The sequence below is a fragment of the Macrobrachium rosenbergii genome, chromosome 18 (genome assembly GCF_040412425.1).
Source record: "Macrobrachium rosenbergii isolate ZJJX-2024 chromosome 18, ASM4041242v1, whole genome shotgun sequence".
Lineage (NCBI taxonomy): Eukaryota > Metazoa > Arthropoda > Malacostraca > Decapoda > Palaemonidae > Macrobrachium > Macrobrachium rosenbergii.
Window position 1 is genome coordinate 2,809,807 of NC_089758.1, and position 20,583 is coordinate 2,830,389.

At 42.1% G+C, this 20,583-nt stretch overlaps 1 protein-coding gene across 4 annotated transcripts in view; it reads left to right on the forward strand.

The window, feature by feature from the left end:
• The window catches only part of ClpX (Caseinolytic protease chaperone subunit), an 80,575-nt gene that overhangs the window by 16,840 nt on the left and 43,152 nt on the right, over positions 1 to 20,583 (forward strand). For 2 of the 4 annotated variants that reach the window (XM_067120084.1, XM_067120085.1), the window contains exons 3-6: positions 573 to 803; positions 8,900 to 9,042; positions 10,509 to 10,683; positions 16,169 to 16,399. In XM_067120084.1, coding sequence (XP_066976185.1) covers positions 573 to 803; positions 8,900 to 9,042; positions 10,509 to 10,683; positions 16,169 to 16,399 — 780 coding nt within the window. The remainder of the gene's footprint in view (positions 1 to 572; positions 804 to 8,899; positions 9,043 to 10,508; positions 10,684 to 16,168; positions 16,400 to 20,583) is intronic. The other 2 variants (XM_067120086.1, XM_067120087.1) reach the window with 1 other exon arrangement.

Sequence of the window (20,583 nt, forward strand, 5' to 3'; positions counted from 1 at the left end):
CAGAGTAGGTGACAGCATTGTCTGGTTTTTTAATCTTGGTATTGCTCCATGGCAGGGTCACCTTATTGTATGTTTTGCTAGCCATCAGGCGTATCCTCCGCTGCAAAGATCCCACTTAAGTTGAGGCAGCCCACGGCTCAACAGCCACGCCAACCTACGGGTTAATATGAGCACCAGCCAGAGGCAGTATTCACCTGCAGTAGCTCTTACCAGGTAAGGAAACAACAATGCCGGCAGATTTTTTTCTATTTCAAAGCCATTACCATGCTTTACGTTTTGGAGTAGAATATGTCCATGTATCCCACATCCATTCAGTGTGGGATTCATATATACTTACCAAGTAATTACAGAATCAGAGCCACTTATGGACATGAGGGCACAAGCAAATTGAGTATACCTGCCAGATCGTTTTCCATGTTCCTGATAGTGGGCGGGACTGTCACCTAGATAAAAACAGAAGCAGCGCCACTGTTAAATTTTAAAAAGTTGCCGTGTGAGTTGAAAAGTTAGCTATGGAATTACTTGGTGAGTATATATGAAACTTAATTTTATCGTAAAAATGTCATTTTCAGGTGTGGTATGCTTGAGGTTGGAAAATAAACACCGAAACATCTCCCTGACCCATCTTCGGCCTATATGCACAACAGCAAACAGGTGTCAGTCATCGTCAGCAGGAGGACCTCCAACGGATGGAAGTGGTAGCGGCGGCGATGATGGCAATGACAAAGATGCGCAGAAGAAGAAGGATCAAATGCTCTGCCCCAAGTGTGGTGATCCCTGTACACACGTGGAAACTTTTGTCTGTGAGTAATTTTTCTTGTTCAGATTTTCACTAACTCCCTACACTTACTGTAGTTAGAAACCAAGATGGTGTGTAGTTTAAAGTTTACCAGGCATATTTATGCACATAACCTAGGTAGTACACATAATAGGAGGTTTATTAAAATTGCCTCAGACATTTGTATGAATGGTACCCCCATACCCTATGCTATATAGATGGGATTTTGTGCATTGATGCCCAGTTTTGCTGAATTATGAATTATTGAGATGAATCTTACTGTTAAAGATAGGTTATACTTCAGCGCCAGTAGCCAAGTCAGAATTCAAACTAAAGAAGATCAAGTGGCTGACCCCAGATGACTGCCTAGTACACCTGTTCCCCACCAGGTGTGTTTTGAATGTTTTAGCTCTTGTCAGAATTCTCTTTGCCACCATACCATTGTGTATAGGCACTCGTTGGTATTGCTTGGTTTTGACTGTTTGCTGCTTTCACGAGACTTTACATTTATTTTTCCTAGAATACCTTCTGCTGGATTCAAGGCTAGGGGCATCAAATTCAGTAGGAATGATTACTGTGTTTGCAGGATGTTGATTTTTGAGGCAGATAGACACACTGTTTGTGCTGGCTGCAATGGTATAAAGTATGATCTTGGGAATAGATGTGAGGAAGTAGGGATTTTGTACATGCAACTTACCCGTCAGATATATACTTAGCTATAGTCTCCGACGTTCCCGACAGAATTTCAAAACTCGCGGCACACGCACAGGTAGGTCAGGTGATCAACCATACCCGCCGCTGGGTGGCGGGAATAGGAACCATTCCCGTTTTCTAATCAGATTTTCTCTGTCGCTGGTTCCGCAACATCTGTTGTTGGTTCCTCCTGCTTTGATTTTCGTTTTCTCGCTTGCTGAGGATCTATTTGGCCTGATTTTGGTGACGTATTGGATCTTTGGTTTGGCATACGCTATTGTGGACTGTTTTTTTTTGGATTTGCTTTTGGATTGTTCATTAAGATGTCTGACGTTAATGTTTCGCCTGTGTTCGTGGTGTGTGTGCTAGGCAAGAATGTAAGGTGAGGTTGCCGAAAGCTTGTAGACCCCTCACACTGTATGTATGAGGTGTAGGGGAATGATTGTTCTTCGGACAATAGGTGCAAGGAGTGTGAGAAATTGTCTGATCAGGAATGGAAGGTTTTGTCTTCTTATCTGAAGAAGCTTGAAAAGGATAGAGTTAGGAAGGCTTCCTCCAGAAGCTCGAGTAGGTCTCGCTCTGCTGAGCATGATCTAGAAATTAACCCAGTAGACTCTCCTAATCCTTTGGTTTCAGCCCTTCTCCCTTCATCGAACCTGTGGATTCGCCTCTGAAATGGCTGCGATGAAAGCGGAACTTCTTCGGTGAAATCGCAACTGCGCGCTGATGAAGGAAGGTAAGAGTGACAGTGATATGTGCAGTGTCCCCAGTGTAGTGGAGGGGGCGTCTGATCGGCCCGCATTGCTCCTAGGCCTAGACCTCTTCCAAACTCCCAGGACCAGTGGAGGAGGAATGTCGAAAGCCGCAGGGAGGATGTAGAGCATCCCCAACGATCAGGCGTCCCTTCGGCAGATCGTGTTGTTGCGCCCCAGGCTGCCTTGGATCGCCATAGAAAAGGCATCCTGAAAAAGTGTTTCTCGTCGCCTGACGCGTCTTCTCCGAGACGTGGTTGGAGTTCGGCTGAGGAGTCGCGCCCTTTGAAGAGATCTTGGAAGGCTCCTAGAGTAGAGCGTTTGGACTCGAGCCCTGAGCGCTTTCCCGAGGATTCTCCTATTGTCAGGAAGAGAGCTCGAGATCCCCCTCCTCTCTCCATCAGGGGTGAAGGATTCGACGAAGAAGATTTTGATCGGCCTCCAGGAGCAGTTATCGCGCTTGTTGGATCTCTTGCAAAGGACTCCTCTTCTCGTAGGAAGGATGACTTTCTTCCTGTCAAGAGTTCCAGGAAGCTCTCTTCTTCAACTCGTCGCTCTTCTCCTGCCAAGCTTCCTTCTTCCAGCAAGTTTTCTTCGCCTCGTAGACGCCGAACAGGCGCCAGTCTCCCAGCAGGCGCACTTCTTCCAGGCGCCGTCATCGAGAGAAGCGCCTCTCCTTCCAGGCGCTCGTCATCGGAGAGAAGCGCCTCTCCTTCCAGGCGCACTTCGCCACTGTACTCTCTCCTTTGGGCAGGCGCCGTCGTCTTCCAAGCTCCCTCCTTCCGGCAGACGCCGCTCTCCTACCAAGCGCCCTCGTTTTAGGGCCTCCTCTCCTGGAAGGCTCTCATCAGTGGACAGACCCCTCTCCTGACAGGCGCCCGTCCGGGTCAGGCGCCATTCTCCTGGTAGGCGCTCTCCAGTTGGACAGAGTGCTTCTCCTTCCAGGCTCGCTTCTCCTGATAGGCGCTCTTCTTCTCTTAAGCCTTCCTCTCCGCCTGCTGCTTTGGAGGAAGTTTCAGAAGAGGATTCTCCTAAGGACGCTGGAGTTTCGGATTACAAACGGTTGGCTTCGGTTTTAATTCAGGAGTTTGGAGATTCTCTTTGTCATGCTGCCCCTCCTTCTCCGGGATCTTTGTGGGACAGCACCAAGTCAACTAGACCCTCTTCGTTTGTCAAGATGCGCCCCACGATTTCGATGAGGAAGGCCTTTAAAGGAGTCGGGGAGTGGATGCAATCTAAGAAGGATGCAAGCAAGACGGTTTTCTCTTTCCTCCTTTGAAACTTTTGGGAAAATCAGGAATGTGGTATGAGACCAAGGAGCCTATGGGGTTAGGGGTCCCACATCTGCTGACTCAGATTTCTCTAATCTGGTTGACTCCTCCAGAGACTTTCCCTTTCTTCAGCCAAGGCGACTTGGGAATGAGTGAAATGGATCATCTCCTCAAGGGTCTTTTTAGAGTTGTGGAGGTCTTCAACTTTATGGATTGGTCTCTTGGAGCTTTGGCCAACAGGACTCGGGATCCCGAATTCCTGTGTTTGGATGACTGTGAGTGTTTTGTCTTGCTTGGACAAAGCAGTGAGGGACGGTTCCATGGAAGTCGCTGCCTTATTCGGAGCTGCTATTCTGAAGAAGAGGTCAGTATTCAGCTCTTTCTCTCACGAAGTCTGTGTCTCCTCTTCAGAGATCTCTCTTCTGTTTGCTCCTTTTTCTCCTCACCTTTTCCTCAAAACTTGGTGAAGGAGATTTCTAGCTCGTTATCTGAAAAGGCGACACAGGACCTTTTGGCCCAGTCTTCGAAGAGGGTCAGACCTGCCGTCCCTTTCGCCAAGAAGGAGAAGGCTCCCTTTCAGGAGCCCTTTCGAGGTGGTCCTTCGTCCAGACCCTCCTTCAGGAGCAAAAGACCAGAGAGAAGAGGAAGGTCTTCTCCTCGTTCTATCAGAAGGACCAAATGAAGAACGAGTACTCCAGACGACAGTGGGTGCCAGACTGCTACAACCGCCGAGGTCTGGGCACAGAGAGGGGCGGACGACTGGTCCCTCTCCATTTTAAGAAGAGGCTACCTTATCCCCTTCAGGGAAAGTCCCTTTAACATCAACTCCCAGGAGTTATCCGCCAGCTACAGGGATCCCATCAAGAACCAGGCTCTTTTTCTAGCAGTGGAACAAATGTTAGAAAAGGAAGCAATAGAAACGGTTCAAGACCTCCATTCCCGGGTTTTACAACCGTCTTTTTCTGGTTCAAATCCTCGGGGTTGGAGACCGGTTCTGGATAAGCGCCCTGAATTTCTTCATAATCAAGACGAAATTCAAAATGGAGACTACCTCTTCGGTTCTTGCAGCTCTTCGTCCAGGGATTGGATGGTCTCCCTGGACCTGCAGGACGCTTTACTTCCACATTCCCATTCATCCCTCGTCAAGAAAGTTCCTGAGGTTCGTGATTAGGGGAAAAGTTTTTCAATTCAGGTCCCTGTGCTTTGGTCTTTCGACGGCCCCACAAGTGTTCACGGGCATCTTAAGGAATGTGGCACGCTGGCTTCACTTAGAGGGGAGTGAGGATATCAATGTATCTCGACGATTGGCTGATTCGAGCTCAATCAAAGGACAGTTGTCTGGAGTACTTGTCGATCACCCTAAATATGACACAGTCCCTTGGACTATTAGTAAACCTACAGAAATCCCAGGTTGTTCCGCAGCAGAGCATTGTTTACCTGGGGATTCTGATGGATTCTCGGATTTTCTAGCCTTTCCATCCCAAGAGAATAGATCGCTGCATAGAAAAGGTGACAGTTTTTCTAAGGAGAAAACATTGTTCAGCGAGGGAGTGGATGAGTCTGCTGGGGACCATTTCCTCGCTGGAACAGTTCGTCTCCTTGGGAAAACTTCATCTGAGACCTCTTCAGTTTTTCCTAAAGGAGAGTTGGGACCAGAAGTCTCAGGACTTAGCAACTTTGTTCCAAATTTCGGACAAGATAAAAGAGGATCTCAACTGGTGGTTAGACCTCGAAAATTATGCCAAGGACTGTCTCTTCAGTTACTGAGCCCTACCCTAGTGTTGTTCTCAGACGCTCGGAGTCGGGATGGGGGCAACACTAGGGTCGAGAGAAGTGTCAGGCACCTGGGAGGGAGACCAGGTGAACTGGCACATCAACAAGAAAGAGCTATCAGCAGTTCATTTGGCTCTCATCAAGTTCGAGTTCTTGTCGCAGGACAAGTAGTCCAAGTGAACTCAGACAACACTACTGCCCTGGCTTATATAAGGAAACAGGGAGGAACACACTCCTTCTCCTTTACGAAACGGCAAAAACGTTGCTGTTATGGGCTCAGGAGAGGAGGATCAGACTCCTCACCAGATTTGTACAGGGAGAGAGGAATGTGAGGGCCGACCTTCTCAGCAGGAAGGATCAGGTCCTTCCCACAGAGTGGACTCTCCATTCAGAAGTCTGCGAAAGACTGTGGAACCTGTGGGGAAGGCCGAATATCGACCTTTTGCAACCCACTGGAATGCAAGGTTGAAAACTACTGCTCTCCGATATTGGACCCGAGAGCAGTTGCAACAGACAGTCTTCTCTAGATTGGACAGGATTAGACGGATATGCCTTTCCCCCATTCAAGATCCTAGGAGAAGTGGTAAGAAAGTTTGCATCATCGGAAGGCGCGAGACTGACACTGGTAGCTCCGTTTTGGCCAGCTCAAGACTGGTTCACAGAGGTACTGGAATGGATAGTAGATTTTCCAAGATCGCTTCCACACAGGAACGATCTTCTCAAACAGCCCCACTTCAACAGATTCCACAAGAATCTCCCCGCTCTCAGTCTAACTGCCTTCAGACTATCGAAGGTCTGGTCAGAGCGAAGGGTTTTTCGCACAAAGCTGCGAAGGCTATTGCAAGAGCCAGGAGATCCTCAACCCTTCGCGTCTACCAGTCGAAGTGGGAGGTCTTTAGAAGATGGTGCAGGACCAATAAGATATCCTCTTCCAGTACCTCTGTGACAAACATTGCTGATTTCTTTATCTTCCTGAGGGAACATTGCAACCTCGCTGTATCCACAATTAAGGGATACAGGAGTATGTTATCTTCAGTTTTCAGACACAGAGATCTGAATATCTCGGAAAACAGAGACCTTCATGACCTTATAAGGTCTTTTGAAACGTCAAAATTCATGACTTCGAAACCTCCCAGTTGGAATCTAGACATAGTTTTGAAATTCTTAATGTCTAAAAAATTCGAACCTCCTCATCAAGCTTCCTTCAGGGATCTCACCAGGAAGTCACTTTTCCTCTTTGCCCTTGCCTCAGCTAAGAGAATAAGTGAAATACAAGCCTTAGACGGCAAAGTTGGTTTTAGGGAGGTTCGGCTATATGCTCCTTTAAACCATTCTTTCTAGCGAAGAATGAGAATCCTTCTAAAACCGTGGCCAAGAACCTTTGAATTAAAAGGTCTTTCTTCTGTGACGGGACATGAGTTGGAGAGGACTCTATGCCCTGTCAGGAGCCTTAAATTCTACTTAGAAAAGAAGAAATCTCTGGGAGGATCGGTTGAAAGTCTTTGGTGCTCTGTCAGGAATCCTTCACGAGCGATCTCAAAGAATGCGCTGTCCTTTTTTATTAAGGACGTCATCAAGGAAGCGCATATCTCATGTGAGGATGAGCACTTTAAGCTCCTTAGAGTGAAAGCACACGAAGTGAGAGCCATTGCTACTTCCTTGGCTTTTCACAAGACGTTGTCTCTCCAGTCTATTTTAGAGGCAACCTATTGGAGGTGTAATTCAACGTTCGCATCTCATTACTTACGAGATATTAGAGTAACATTATGATAAGTGCTTCTCTCTAGGAGCGTACGTATCTGCGGATTCGGTGCTGGGACAGGAGCTGAATCCAATCCTATTTAGTTTAGTTAATTTAGTTGTTTTTAGGCTTGGTGGTGTGTGTTTTTATGGTTGGTTGAAAGAGGGTGATGGAATTATGCTTCCCCCTTTCAATTCTTATCACTAACAAGGTTAGGATTGATCAGGTGGTCGGGATTGGTTGTCATGTTCCTTGTAATTTTTATGGACACCTAGCTCTGTCATGTAAGAGGGATAGCCCCATTGATACGATTCAGGTGTAGGCTCGGTCATGTAAGTGGGTCAGCCCCCTTGACACGATCCGCTATAGGCTCGCCATGTTAGTGGGTCATTCCCCATTGGCACGATCCAGAAGGGCTGTCAGTCACAGGTCACATCCTCGCTGAAGCTCCTGAGGCAAGCAGACTCATAGACAGTATCCATGAAGTCTTCTGCCCAATCAGGTAAGAACCATGGTTTTTGTTTATCCTACAACATATGTTGTTTCCCGTTTTTAGTTATTTTCTGTCTCTTGCCCTCCTCCAAGGGTGCCATTCAGCTAAGTATATATCTGACGGGTAAGTTGCATGTACAAAAATGATATTTTTATGATAAAATAAAGTTTTGTACATACTTACCCGCAGATATATACGATTGATGGCCCGCCCAGCCTCCCCTCAGGAGACAGGTGGAAGAGAAAATCTGATTAGAAAACGGGAATGGTTCCTATTCCGCCACCCAGCGGCGGGTATGGTTGATCACCTGACCTACCTGTGCGTGTGCCGCGAGTTTTGAAATTCTGTCGGGAACGTCGGAGACTATAGCTAAGTATATATCTGCCGGGTAAGTATGTACAAAACTTTATTTTATCATAAAAATATCATTTTTCGAAGGACTGTCTGCTTAAGTTCGTTTGTTAGTACAGGGAGAGAAGGGAAGTGGATAGATTGCGAAAGCAGCTAGTTAGGTCAGGTCACCAACCTGCCTTTTCTCTCCCTTCTCTTGGTCCTTTGTCTGTAGTTATTCATACTCAGTTTAGGCTTTTCTTTTGCTAATGCTCAAGGTAGTATCGAGACTTCCTTTTTAGCTCCACCTTCTCTGCTCCCCTTTCGGTTCAGGAAGTTAGAACAGGATGTAAACCCTATTTTGGTCAGTACAAGGTTTGTCTGAATTGTTTGGGAACTGGTCCGAGTCTCCCCATAGTGTGTGATAATTTTTGCATTCCCCTATAAGAGGTAAGGTGTTGGTACCCTCCCCCGTCTGTAGCCCGAGCCTAGGACTGCCCTGTGACAGTTGGAAGAGTCGGTTGCCAGGGAACTGGGTCGGGGCGATGTGGTTCTGTGCCTTCCATCACCTGCCTCTCCATTTTTCACATTCTGGGTCTCGTTTAATGCATTAGCCAAAAGATTGTTTTGGTGAACATTAATTCCAGTACATGGGTATCCTGAACTAAGACCCGTCACACATGGGACATGGCTTGGCGGACCTGTGGAATGGGCGAGCAAGAACAATGGACGTCCACTCGCCATCAGAGCCAAAACACAATGAGAATGAACTTGGGCCAGGCGCACCTGACTCATGGCAAGACCAGAGCACCTCAGGGTCTAGTATGGCCGCTGCTTATGGTAGTGACTGCATCCTTGTAGCAGCTCTCTTTCACGGTAACCTATAATGAACAAGAGATTGGCGGCAGCGGAGGAATAATACAGGAAGGACAAAATGAGAGGAGTATACTATATGGGCAGCCATTTGCACTTTATTTGCATGAGGGCAGCCATTGTGTAAATATAATAGATATATAAGATATTTTATTTAGGATCATTTTTTAAAATTTTTATTAATTTGTCTTTCAGCATCAACACGTTTTGTGAAATGTGAGAAATGCCACCACTTTTTTGTTGTTCTGTCAGAAGCGGATTCAAAGCGCAAACAGAAGGAAAAGAGAGAAGACCCTAAAACTGCTTTTAATCGTAAACCACCACCACCCCCCAAAAAGGTAAGGATTAAATTTTAATTGTTTAAAGATGCACATGTAACTTTTGTCCGATTTGCTTAAAAGTTCATGACTGTAATTGATATTTTAGTTGTGTTGATTTCTATTGCTGATCGCGTTAGTAGCACAGTAGAATGTCAAAATTTGGACTTTGTTACAGAATGGGGCCTTTATAGATGGAAAATACTTTGTAGAGAGCTGTGAAAAACTAGCATATGTTAGCCTCTGGAGACATTGAACTCCACTGATATGGCTTTCAAGTACTAACTAAACAGCATACAGAGTGAAGTGGTAAATATGCATATTCTTGTATGTGAATGTGAAAATAGTATCTGTAGGCATATTTTTACGAAGCTTAAAATTACAGGGTGCTTAACATAGGTCTTGGCGTATGTATGTGTGTCCATGTCTGTAAGAGAGAGACAGAAAGAGAAAGAGTGAGGGCGGGTGAATGATTGTGTAAGTCTGTTTATACAGGTGCCTAATTCCAAGTCCTTATGATCTGTTTCGATGCTCTTATAATCAATGTTTTGCATGCCCTAGTACGTCCTTAAATAGCAGTATTATTTTAAGATACAGGCAGTCCCCAGTTATCGGCAGCATCGGTTATTGGCAATCCAGTTTTAGGGCGCTTGCCTAGCGACGACGATAATTGGGTATTGGTGCCAATATACAGTATACCCAACAGAGGCGCCGATAACTGAAAATCAGCACTTTTTGGCACCGATACGCCCCGAAATCGCCGGCAATGTTCGGTTATCATCACACCCTCAGAACAGAACCTCCGCCGATAACTGGGGACTGCCTGTATAATCAGTAAACTGTAGATTATATGGAATAATGAACTTGATAGTAACAAATTAAAACAAATCAAGCCCAGTGTTGGAATATGGAATTCATAGTAACCAAAGGAACAACACTCAGGTAATTTTGACTCATCTTAGAATTGGTCACTTGTTTGACCCATGGCTATTTGATGAATAGCTCACATAATCCAATTCCTGTATTTACAGAATGTACAGTAACACTAACAGTTAAACATTTTTTTTAGTGAAAATGCCTAGTATGTAAGGAACAACAAATGTCCTAAGAAAGTTTGTCAGAATTACCATCATTTTCAACAAATATAAATATAAAATTTCCTCTAGTAATAGAACTATCTCCTCCTCAGATTATATATTAAGCTAATTCACTCTCATTCATCTGAACTTTCAATATTTAAAAGCTTTAATTTAACAAATGAACTAAAAATTTACATAAAGAAAAATCCTTTGTAGAACTAAATGAATTGGCTGTGATCTGTGTACTCTAATTAATAAAAGTAATAATGTAACAACTGCTGAGATTGACAAAAAATGGCATTTTCATACCAGTAATTTGTATTAATGAAATTTTTACTTTTTATTGCTGATATAAATCTTGCTACTACAATTAATCTGTTGGTAACAGTATTTTTATTTTATTTGCAGATCTATGAATATCTAGACATGCATGTTGTTGGACAAGAACGAGCAAAGAAAGTCCTTAGCGTAGCAGTTTACAACCACTATAAACGCATATATCACAATATTCCGCAGATTAAACCAGAACCTTTGCAAGTGGACACTGCATCTATTCCTCAAGGACTAACTAACAGGGGTAGGGGTCAGTGTCCTTTATTCTTTGGTTATAGGAGTGTCATCAGCTTGTAGTAGGCGTAGATAATGTCCTGCTGCCTGGAAAACATCCCTTGATGCTTGGACTCCTGTCAGTTTCATTTGTTCATGTGTTTCATTAATTGATACTAGTTAAAAAAACAAAAATCAGTATTTGGGTACTGTTAGGCATGGATATGTGGACTCCTTACCAGGTAATATCAGGTTTGTTATGAAAACCCTTGCTTGCTAGTTTGCATTTGGGATAACAAGAATAGATTTATTGCTAGAGTTTAATCAAATAATATAGTGCAATAACACATCTTGAACTATTTAAACTACTTTGCAAATAATGGGTTTCACCCAGTAGTGGAATTCAGCCCATTCCCACCAGTTCGTGCGAACTGTCTCATAGAATTTTATGAGTTTGGTGAACCGGCTAAGTGTAACAACCAGTTGATGACCCAAATAGGCAATTATAAGTAGAATAGAGCATGCAACTTTTAGCTCGTAACATAAATTTCACTAATCATTACCACTGGTAATCGTGACATCAGACTGGTTTCCTGCCTGAGAAGGAAATAGGATGATGATGAGGTATAGGGGAAACACAACAATTACATAAATATGTATTATAATGCATATATGTCTTGTAATTAAATTTTACCAACATATTTATATATTCTTCATGTTTATACTTTCATGTTTCAGGTCATACTGGTCTTGATGATAGAGAATGTATAAGAAATTATGACACTCATAATATTATGCTTATTCGTAACTGTCTTTTTTTATTATTATTATATTCACTTTTAATTTTAAATTTATCACAAGAAATGTAGCAGTATTTTCTTGCTCATAATGTTTTCTTTCATATGATATTGTTTATTAGGAAGAAATAGAGCAATAACGTAACTAAAATATACGTATTCAGTTAACGAGTTACTGAAATATTCACCTTTTCCAGAAAATGACTTAATTAAACATTTTGTGAAATAGACGCAATTCCTCAAGAAAATCACAATAGCTTTTAGATTGAACATCTGGCCATTTTGTTTCTTTTTCAATAAATACTCTATATCTAATGACTTTTTCGCTAATTTGGTGAATGATTACCACCTGTTGCTCACTCATGGTCAGTAGCCTATCGCATCCCATCCAGTAATGTGTTCTCAGTGACTTAGTGCATATTGTGTATTTCAACAAGCGGTCGAGCAGGTTTGTTACCATGTGTACCATGCTTGCTTTCCCTGTACATTCGTATATATAATTTATATTATTAGACTACACTATAATATAACCAATGGTGCAGTTCAGCAGGTTCAGTAATCCAAGTAAGATTATCTAGGGCCCGGCTAGAAGCCTGCATGGGCCGGGCCATGAGATTTTACCACAAAATCTTTTTAAAGATTTCTAATTCAGACATAGTTGGCAAACCTAAGTCTTAATCTAAGCTTTTCTCTTCTTTTTCAAATCTAGATTTTATAGTCTCAGCATACAAGTAATACACTGAATTTGATCTGTGTAAAAAAGCACAACATTCAAACATATATACAATACTGGTACATAGATATGTTAAGTTCATTACCTATACTGTATAGTCTAGTAACATAGACACTACTCAGTATCATTATAATGATTCTTAACCATTATTTAAACATTTTATACGGGAAATAATTATAATTGATAATTTTATTTGCTAGAATCCAAGATCAACGTTTGAACCTAAGTGGAGCAAATTTGACTTGCTTTTTGTGATAGAACCAGACGACAAAATATTTGAATCCCACCACTGGTGTCACCCCAAACCCACTACTTTATAATTAGTCCTTTCTTCTGCAGTAAAATCATCCCTGATCTTTACACTGCAGTCCATGTTCAAGTAAAAACAACAGTTAGCAGACAGTACAGCATATGCATAATCTGATCCCTTGAGTTTCCAGTTGCAATACCAGTCGTTTATTGTGTCTTGGAGTGTGTTGCCAGCAAGTTTGAAGATCCTTAATGTTTTTTTATATATTTTCTGCCTTAGTGATAGATGATGAGTGAGTTTTCTTCATTTCTGCCAGGAGATTGAAATCTGAATTGGTTACTTATAAGTTTTGTTTTTTCCAATAGTTTGAAAGTACCTGTACCAGAATTTTTTTTCTTGAAGAAAAACTTTCATTAACCATTTTTTCATATCAAACCTGTAAATCAAAGACTCCAGTTTGCAGTCTGTGTGCCACGTCAGGCTGATGGTTCACACATGTATGCCACTGGTCCTTTTGTTAATAAGTGCCCACTTTGTATTGCATGCCACACCACTTTAAAAACTGGTGTTAAATCATTCCCAGTTTTGCTCAGATAATGTGGATACTGCATTAATTTTCATTCATTTTTTATTTATTCTTTTTAATTCTGTCATCATTTGATATCTCTCCTTTCTTTCCCATTATTTAATGAGTGTAAGTAATTACTCATAGAGACTAGTCTTACAGGGTTCCAGGTTCTTACAAGTATTTCAGTTATATGTATTTATTAAATTTTGCCTTATCTTTGTAGTGTAATTTAATGCATAATTCAGTCATTTTTTTAATGTTTGCTCTGACTGGGTGTTAATAATACCTAATACATTTGTGATCATACTTTGTGTTGGATAACTACATTCTGATCAGTAGTTAATACCAAGAAATTTTGTTAGGTGCTTTTTGTTTTTCAGTTAGTATTTCTTTGCTTTACTCAGTTGTGCTGAAAACTGTAAAAACTGTTAAATCAGTTGTTGCCTTTGAAAAGTCAGTATAAAAGTGGGATTTGAACCTTTGATGTCTAGTATGTTTGACAGCATTAGGTACTCTGTTATTGAAAGTGGGATATTCAAGACTTAGAATTGACGCTTCTCCTCCTAATCACCTATGCTTGACATCCTCCACTCACTGATCACTTATAATGCCTTCTAGGAAATGTGGAGATAGAAAGGCCTAGCTGAATTTGCATCAATGTAACATGAGAAAGGCACTGTGCATAATGAAATTAAGGGGTTGTGAGGGTGACTGTTACATGTCAGTTAAAAGATTATTTTAGCCTTTGACCATTTTGCTTCTGTACTAAAAGAAGTGTCAGCATTGTTAATTAAAAGACTGGATGGTTGGAAATGAAATTCAAAAAATATGGATGCTAACTGTTACAAACTAAAATCAGAATATAGTTGTTTACAGCTAAATATGATGACTTGTTAACATTAGGGCAGTTAGTGTTGATTCAAATAGGTTATACAGGCTTGTGCAGCTTGAAGTTGAGTTTTAGTTTTGGAAGTGCATAGAGGTACTAATGCTCAGAATAATAATCTATTATCTTTGTTAGCTTAAAGAGAATTGAGGTTTCTGTTGTTGTAAATTTGAGACCACCTAATCATTTCTAGGCCCGTATACAGCTGAAGGATTTGTTTGTAAATAAGAGGTGAAAGAGCAAAATTGGAAAGCCTGGTAGGAAAAACTAAATGGAATGAATAAAAAGTAAGAAAGCAGAGAGTTATGTAACTGGGGACTGAAGGGGTACTGCAAAATCTTTAGCAATGTACAGTGTGCTATACAAGGTGCATTTATTATAAAGGTCTTGAACTAGACCCATGGGTCACATCATGAGACTCTTAGGGCTCACCAAAAAGAGAGGCTTTTAATTGATAACTGAAAATTGGAGCCAGCTGACGTTAGATTGGACAGTAGTTCAGGTGGGATCCAAAGTGTCACTGCAAATTGTTCAGTGGAAGGCAGACCCTCTGTAAGTGACAGCCTTGTACAGGATTCCCTGGTATAAGACTGCAATATCTTTCTTGGATGACACAAGTGCTTTTCATTATAATAAACTTGTGAATCAGTTTTGAGTATTATGTATATTGTCAACTTCCTCTTAGGCTTCTTATAAATATTGTGTCCAGTAACTTTAGGCTTCCTATAAATACTGTGTCCAGTAACTTTGATCCTTGGATCTAGCAGAATTCCATTACCGCCTACCCTCCTGTTTTAATCCTCCAAAACGCTATCTTTCCAACACATCTCATAACAAGCTTTGTCGGTTTCTACTTGGCCAAAGGTCTTCTACTAGTGTTGTGTGATAATGGAACTTTGTTATGGCGTGTTAAAAACTTTCCTAGAAGTTATTTTTTCATGGTCACTTTATATGGCAATGTGTATGAGTCAAGACTTGTTATTTTTAGTCCTACCCTTCACATGTTTGACCATAAGTCTCTAATAGTTTCTAATACTCTTTGTAACTTTTGTTTTGCCTGGTATGTAATGAATTTTGTTTGCAGTTTTTCAAGTGGCTTTTCAGTTGAGAGTTGTTATTGCCTTTAGTGACTAAGAAGTGTTATGAGAGACCTTCTGTTTTTGGGTCTTTACCATTGACATAATTGTTAGCATTAGTGATATACATAAAGACAGGTAAAAGTGGCGTTATTACGGGTAGGAATGGGTACATCCATCAAACATACATGTATAGTTATTTAATGCCTACCCATTATGACCCAGTTCTCGTTTGTAGCAAATTTAGTAGAACATTAAGAATTGAGTGTGGTTTTTGTGAATTTCCAAGTTTTACTCCAAGTTGAGGCGCATGTGTACTAAAAATGCCCTTTCCCATAGTTTAGATTTCCATTTGGTATTCTTAGAATTCTAAAGCATTGCTCAGAAAAATTTATGCTACTCTTTAATTTTGCAGGGTTATTTGGTGCCATTTTATTATGCAGATAGTGAAGTTAGTTTTTCTCCCTAGATTGTATAGAGATTTTAACTGATTCATAAATTTGTTGAGTAAATATGAACTAATCTAAAGTTTCTGTACTCTGCTGCTAGATTTTGGGACATTAGGTAGGTATCCACTCAATTACCTTATGTCTTTTTTAGCTGTGAATATTTCTTTTTGAGAAATCATACTGTCAGCATGCATATTCAGATATTGTCCTTTCATGAAGTGGATACTGTTGGTAACCTATTCCCAGTTTTAGTTGTGAATTTTTCATTGAATTAACAATAACAGTTCCATGGCAAAGTTATTTAAGATTTTGTAGTCATAATGTTTTTAACTGAATGCAATTCGAGATTTCGTTTTGAGTTAACTTCTTTGATAATTACTTTTTTGTAACTGCTACTGCGATATTCAGTTTTTTCTTAACTCCATCTTGCTATAGGTTTTCAAGAGTTGTTTTAGTGTGAAATCTGTTGCCAGCCTGCTGTCTCAACAAGCATTTTATCAGTTTAATTGAAATTGATAGGTCAGTGTTAGCTGCCTGTGTAAAGAAAAATGAGGGGTAAAAAGGAATATAGCTTTATAATTTTTTTAATTACAGGTTTGGTGTTCTCTTATTTCTTTCCATCAAATAGGCTTAGTGAAGTTACTTCTGAAGTGCAGTATTAAGAAATAAAAGCCTTTGATAGGAAGTGACTTTTTTATACATGTATATTATCATTGTTGTAAATTATCCTTCTCCTAAATATATTTTCCTCAAATTTCATCAGATCTCTTACACATAGCGGGGATCAGTCAAGGACATGCACTTGGCGTCACGGGGTTCCAGAATCCAGAGCAACAACAGCAGCAACAGCAACAACAGCAACAAATGGACCAACAACCTGGTCCTAAAAGACCGGTGGCAACAAATTCTCACGGATCCGATATTTTAGATGCAACAACCCATAACTTGAGATTGGAGAAAAGTAATATTCTGTTGTTAGGACCAACTGGCTCTGGTAATTTCAGTTTCACTGTACAGTGATTAATTTTGTACTTTACTCACCCAAACTGCTAAACACTGCATCTTTATTTACTTTAGGATTGCTAGCTTTAGCCCAAGCTTTAGGAGTTGCATACAAGTTAGACAATAAGGAATTTGTAATTTTTTTAGATTTTAGATGTACTTTGGACTTTTTACCCATGCCTTTCACCCTTTGATTAAAAAAAGTTAAAGAATGGCTCATATCTCATGTCAGTCATTATTCCCTTCATTTTTGTCGAGTTCATGCACATGTTAGAATCCAGGGAAATGAAAAAGCAAACATTGAGGCAGGAACTTTGCATTTTCTAGTTATCAGTATCAGTAAAGTCCCTCATTATAATTTGAAGCAGTGAAGTGACCAGTACAGTTATCTGCTTTAAGAGCATGACAGAAAAGATAGTTTTCCCTTCTTTGGAGCCTTAGAAATACAGCTATTCAGGAGATAGTGTGCCTCTTTGGTTATCTTTGTAATAAGATAAGTGGACAGATAATATTAACAAGACTCTGGATGATGGTAGATTTCTAACCCACAAATTGATTGCAGAAGGAAGTAGTGTACCTAAGTTAGTTTATTGTGATACATTTCTGTCAGTGAAGTACATTCTGGGTCACTTTCCTATGCTGTATTTTAACCAGTGGCAAACATGCCTTCAGGGTATCTCCTTGCCCAGTACACTAGGAGGTGATGGTGACATTGATGCTGATATCTTTTTCTTTAAAAAAACAACTGGAAATCTTGGTATCTAGAAATAATTCAACTTTCAGCTTATTTATCTATTTCAAACATCTAACTGACCTGGCAGTTATATATTTAGCTTAAGACCCTGACGTGACGGCAGAATTTCAAAAACTCGCGGCAATCGCCGATCGGGTAGTCAGGTGGTCCACCTGTACGCCCTCTACCCAGGTAACTGGAACCATTCTACACATTCCTCAGATCTTCCCTGCCACCGTAACGGTGACATCGTTGGAATTTCATTCGCAGCCTGTGTTTTTTCAGTTATTTGGTGAAGTACACTTTGGCTTTGGCTTTCGCTTGCCTTTGGATTTGCTTTTGGATTATTCTTAGACCTTTTAGATACTGATTGGTTTGAACCTCTGCTTGTGTTTTGGATCTCTCTTTGATTTTTCAACATGTCTGACTCTTCATCGAGTGTAAGAATGTGTGTGAGGGGATGTAAGACTAGACTTCCTAAAGCCTCTTTGGATCCCCATCAAATATGTGTAAAATGTAGAGGTAAGAGTTGTGAATTGGATGATAGATGTGAGGAATGTTTGGGTCTGTCTGAAAGAGAATGGTTAGATTGCAACCGGTATGTGAGAAAACTTGAAAGAGACCGGCTCAGAAGAGCCAAGAGTTGTATATTTCACTCTTCAAGGGACAGTCAAGGGTTAGATATATCCTGCCCAATTCTAACAATCCAATTGACCCTTCCCAGTAGCGGTAATTTCTAACCCCCTTCTGATACAGGTAATAAAGAACCAACTCTTTCAGGATATGAACCCCTTTGCAGAAGACAGGGAAAATTATGGTCCGATATGAGAGATCTAAAAGTGAAAAGATTAGTGCAAGTGCAGTGGAGCAGTGGAGGTGCTCGGTCCTGTTGCGCCCTAGTCCTGGACCTCTTCCAAGCTCACCAACCCTGTGAGAAGGAATGTCGAAAGACGAAGGGAGGCGAGAGGCTTTAGTTACCGAGCGGTCGTCCCCTTGAGCGCACCTGTTGACGTTTCCCAGGACGCCACCCCGCCATAGAAAAGGCGAGGTTAATTCGTGTTTTTGTCTTCGACGACGCAGTCCCCAGACGGGCTGGCGTCTTAAGTCAGAATCGAGACCTCTCAAGAGAAACTTCCGCTGTTGAAGGGCGCCAGAGAGAAGTCAAGCTCCAGGGTGTAGCCACTGGAGCAGTCCGGAGCGTTTTCCTTCCAACTCCGAAGGCAGCTCACCCGCCAAGAATAGACGTAAACTGGCAGGTTCGATCAGGACGCCTGACAGCAAGAAGGTGGACACATTACTACCCTCTGTACATGCCCCTCCCCTTCCCTCGGATTGGTATTCGTCCCCAGAACACTCTCCACAATCCTTACGGGACGTTGAGAGAAAGTTGATAGATGAAGTTGTGTCTTCCCCGGTCTGTCCTCAGCAGCAGGAAGCTCCACAATTACAACTGATTAAAGACATGCAGCAGAAACTCTCGTCCTTAGTTCAAGTCTTACAGCCTGCAGGAAAGAAGGATACGGTTCTTCCTCCGATTGCTGTATGCCATCCGGAAGATACTTGGGACAGATGTCGCACGGGCGGCCAGTTCTCAAGTGACTTAAAGGATCGGCAGTACAGCTTTAATCAGAAAGAAGATTGGTCCTGCTCAAAAGTTACTTATCGCTGAACGCCAACCTGAGGAAGCTTTTGACAGATGTCGCACAGGCGCCAGTTCTCAAGTGACCTCAAGGTTTGGCGGGACATTGAACGCCAGAAGGCTGGACGCCAGGACGCAAACAAGTTGAACAACAAGGCGCCAAGTGTCATTTGGCTGGACGCAAAGACGTTGATCTTCAAGAAGACAGGCACCAGGACGCCAGGCGCCAGGAGTTTACGCCAGGACGCCAAGCGCCATGAAACTGGGCGCCAAGAAGTTGATTTCTTAGAGGAGAGACTCCAAGACTCCAGGCGCCTGCAGATTGGAAAACAGGACGTTGGTCGCCAAGAGGTTGGACGCCAGGACGCCAAACGTTATGAGACTGAATACCAAGAGGCTAGTCTTTTAGAAGGTGGACTCAAGACGCCAGGGCGCCAAGAGATTACGCCAGGACGCCAGGCGCCAAGAATTTGGACGCCAGGACGCCAAGTGTCATGAGACTGTACCATGGGAAGTTAATCTTTTTAGAAGATAACCTACAAGACACCAGGCATCAAGAAACTGTATGTCAATATGCTCTAACAGGACGCCAGGACGCCAAACGTCAAGATGACATACATGAAACTGAACTCCAATATACAAAGGAGGACTTTACTCACCCGATAACAGGACAGCAGTCGGATGACGTGGAAGACGATCTGCCTCACCCACTCAGACAATCCGTGGATGACATATCGGACGAGGAAGAGCAAAAAGACCAACATCCTCTTCGGACTTAAAGAGATTAATGAAAGTTTTCATGGAACTTTTCCTGATAACTTCATTCCAGCCTTTCCTCGCTCTCCTCCATCGAATTTACTTTTTAAGAAAGACGTCACAACGAACTTCTTTATGAAAATGGTTATGTCTCGCCATCCAAACGGGCTTTAAAATTGATGGAAGAGTGGATGAATACTAAGAAAGATCTAGGCCGACAGTGTTCTCCTTTCCCCCAGCCAAGCTAGCTTCTAGATCTAGTGTGTGGTATGAAACTGAGAATCTCTTGGCCTAGGAGTTCCTCTTCTTCCCAGGGGATTTCTTGAGCCTAGTAGACGTTCCCGCCGCACAGCTATGATGAAGTCAAAGGTGTTTTGGTCCGCTTCTGAAATGGACCATCTTCTCAAAGGAATCTTTAGGGCCTTTGAGGTTTTTAATTTTCTTGACTGGACCCTGGGAGCCTTGGGTAAGAAGATGGACGTCAGCAAGAATGCAGACACGGAGGACCTGGTACACATAATGGCTTGCATGGATAAGGTTCTCAGAGATGGTCAGACAACAGCTGGATGGCGCTTTTCTCTGCAGGATCTTAAAGAAAAAGGGCACATCTTTGCTCTTTTCTTTCCACTGGAGTAACTACTACTCAAAGATCAGAACCTTTATGCTCCTCTTTCTGCTCACCTGTTCCTCAAGAGCTGGTAAAAGAAGTCACAGCGGCCTTATCACAAAAGGCCACGCAGGACTTGATTAAAAAACAGCTAAAAAGTACTGCCAATGAGCTGCTTCAAATCCCTTCAGTAGAAGAAACTCAAGATCTGCTGGGAGAAGATCAACTAAAAGAGGCTACAGACAAGGAAGACACAGAGTCTGATGGGAGTCTTCCCTTCAGACAGCGGTAGGAGCCAGACTGAACAACTTCTGGCAAGTGTGGGAGAGGAGAGGATCGGATCCAGTGATCCATCCAGTTGATCAAAGAGGGGTACAAGATCCCTTCTCAGAAAAACCCTCGGCATCAAGACCGATAGACCTTTCGCCAAATACAAGAAGA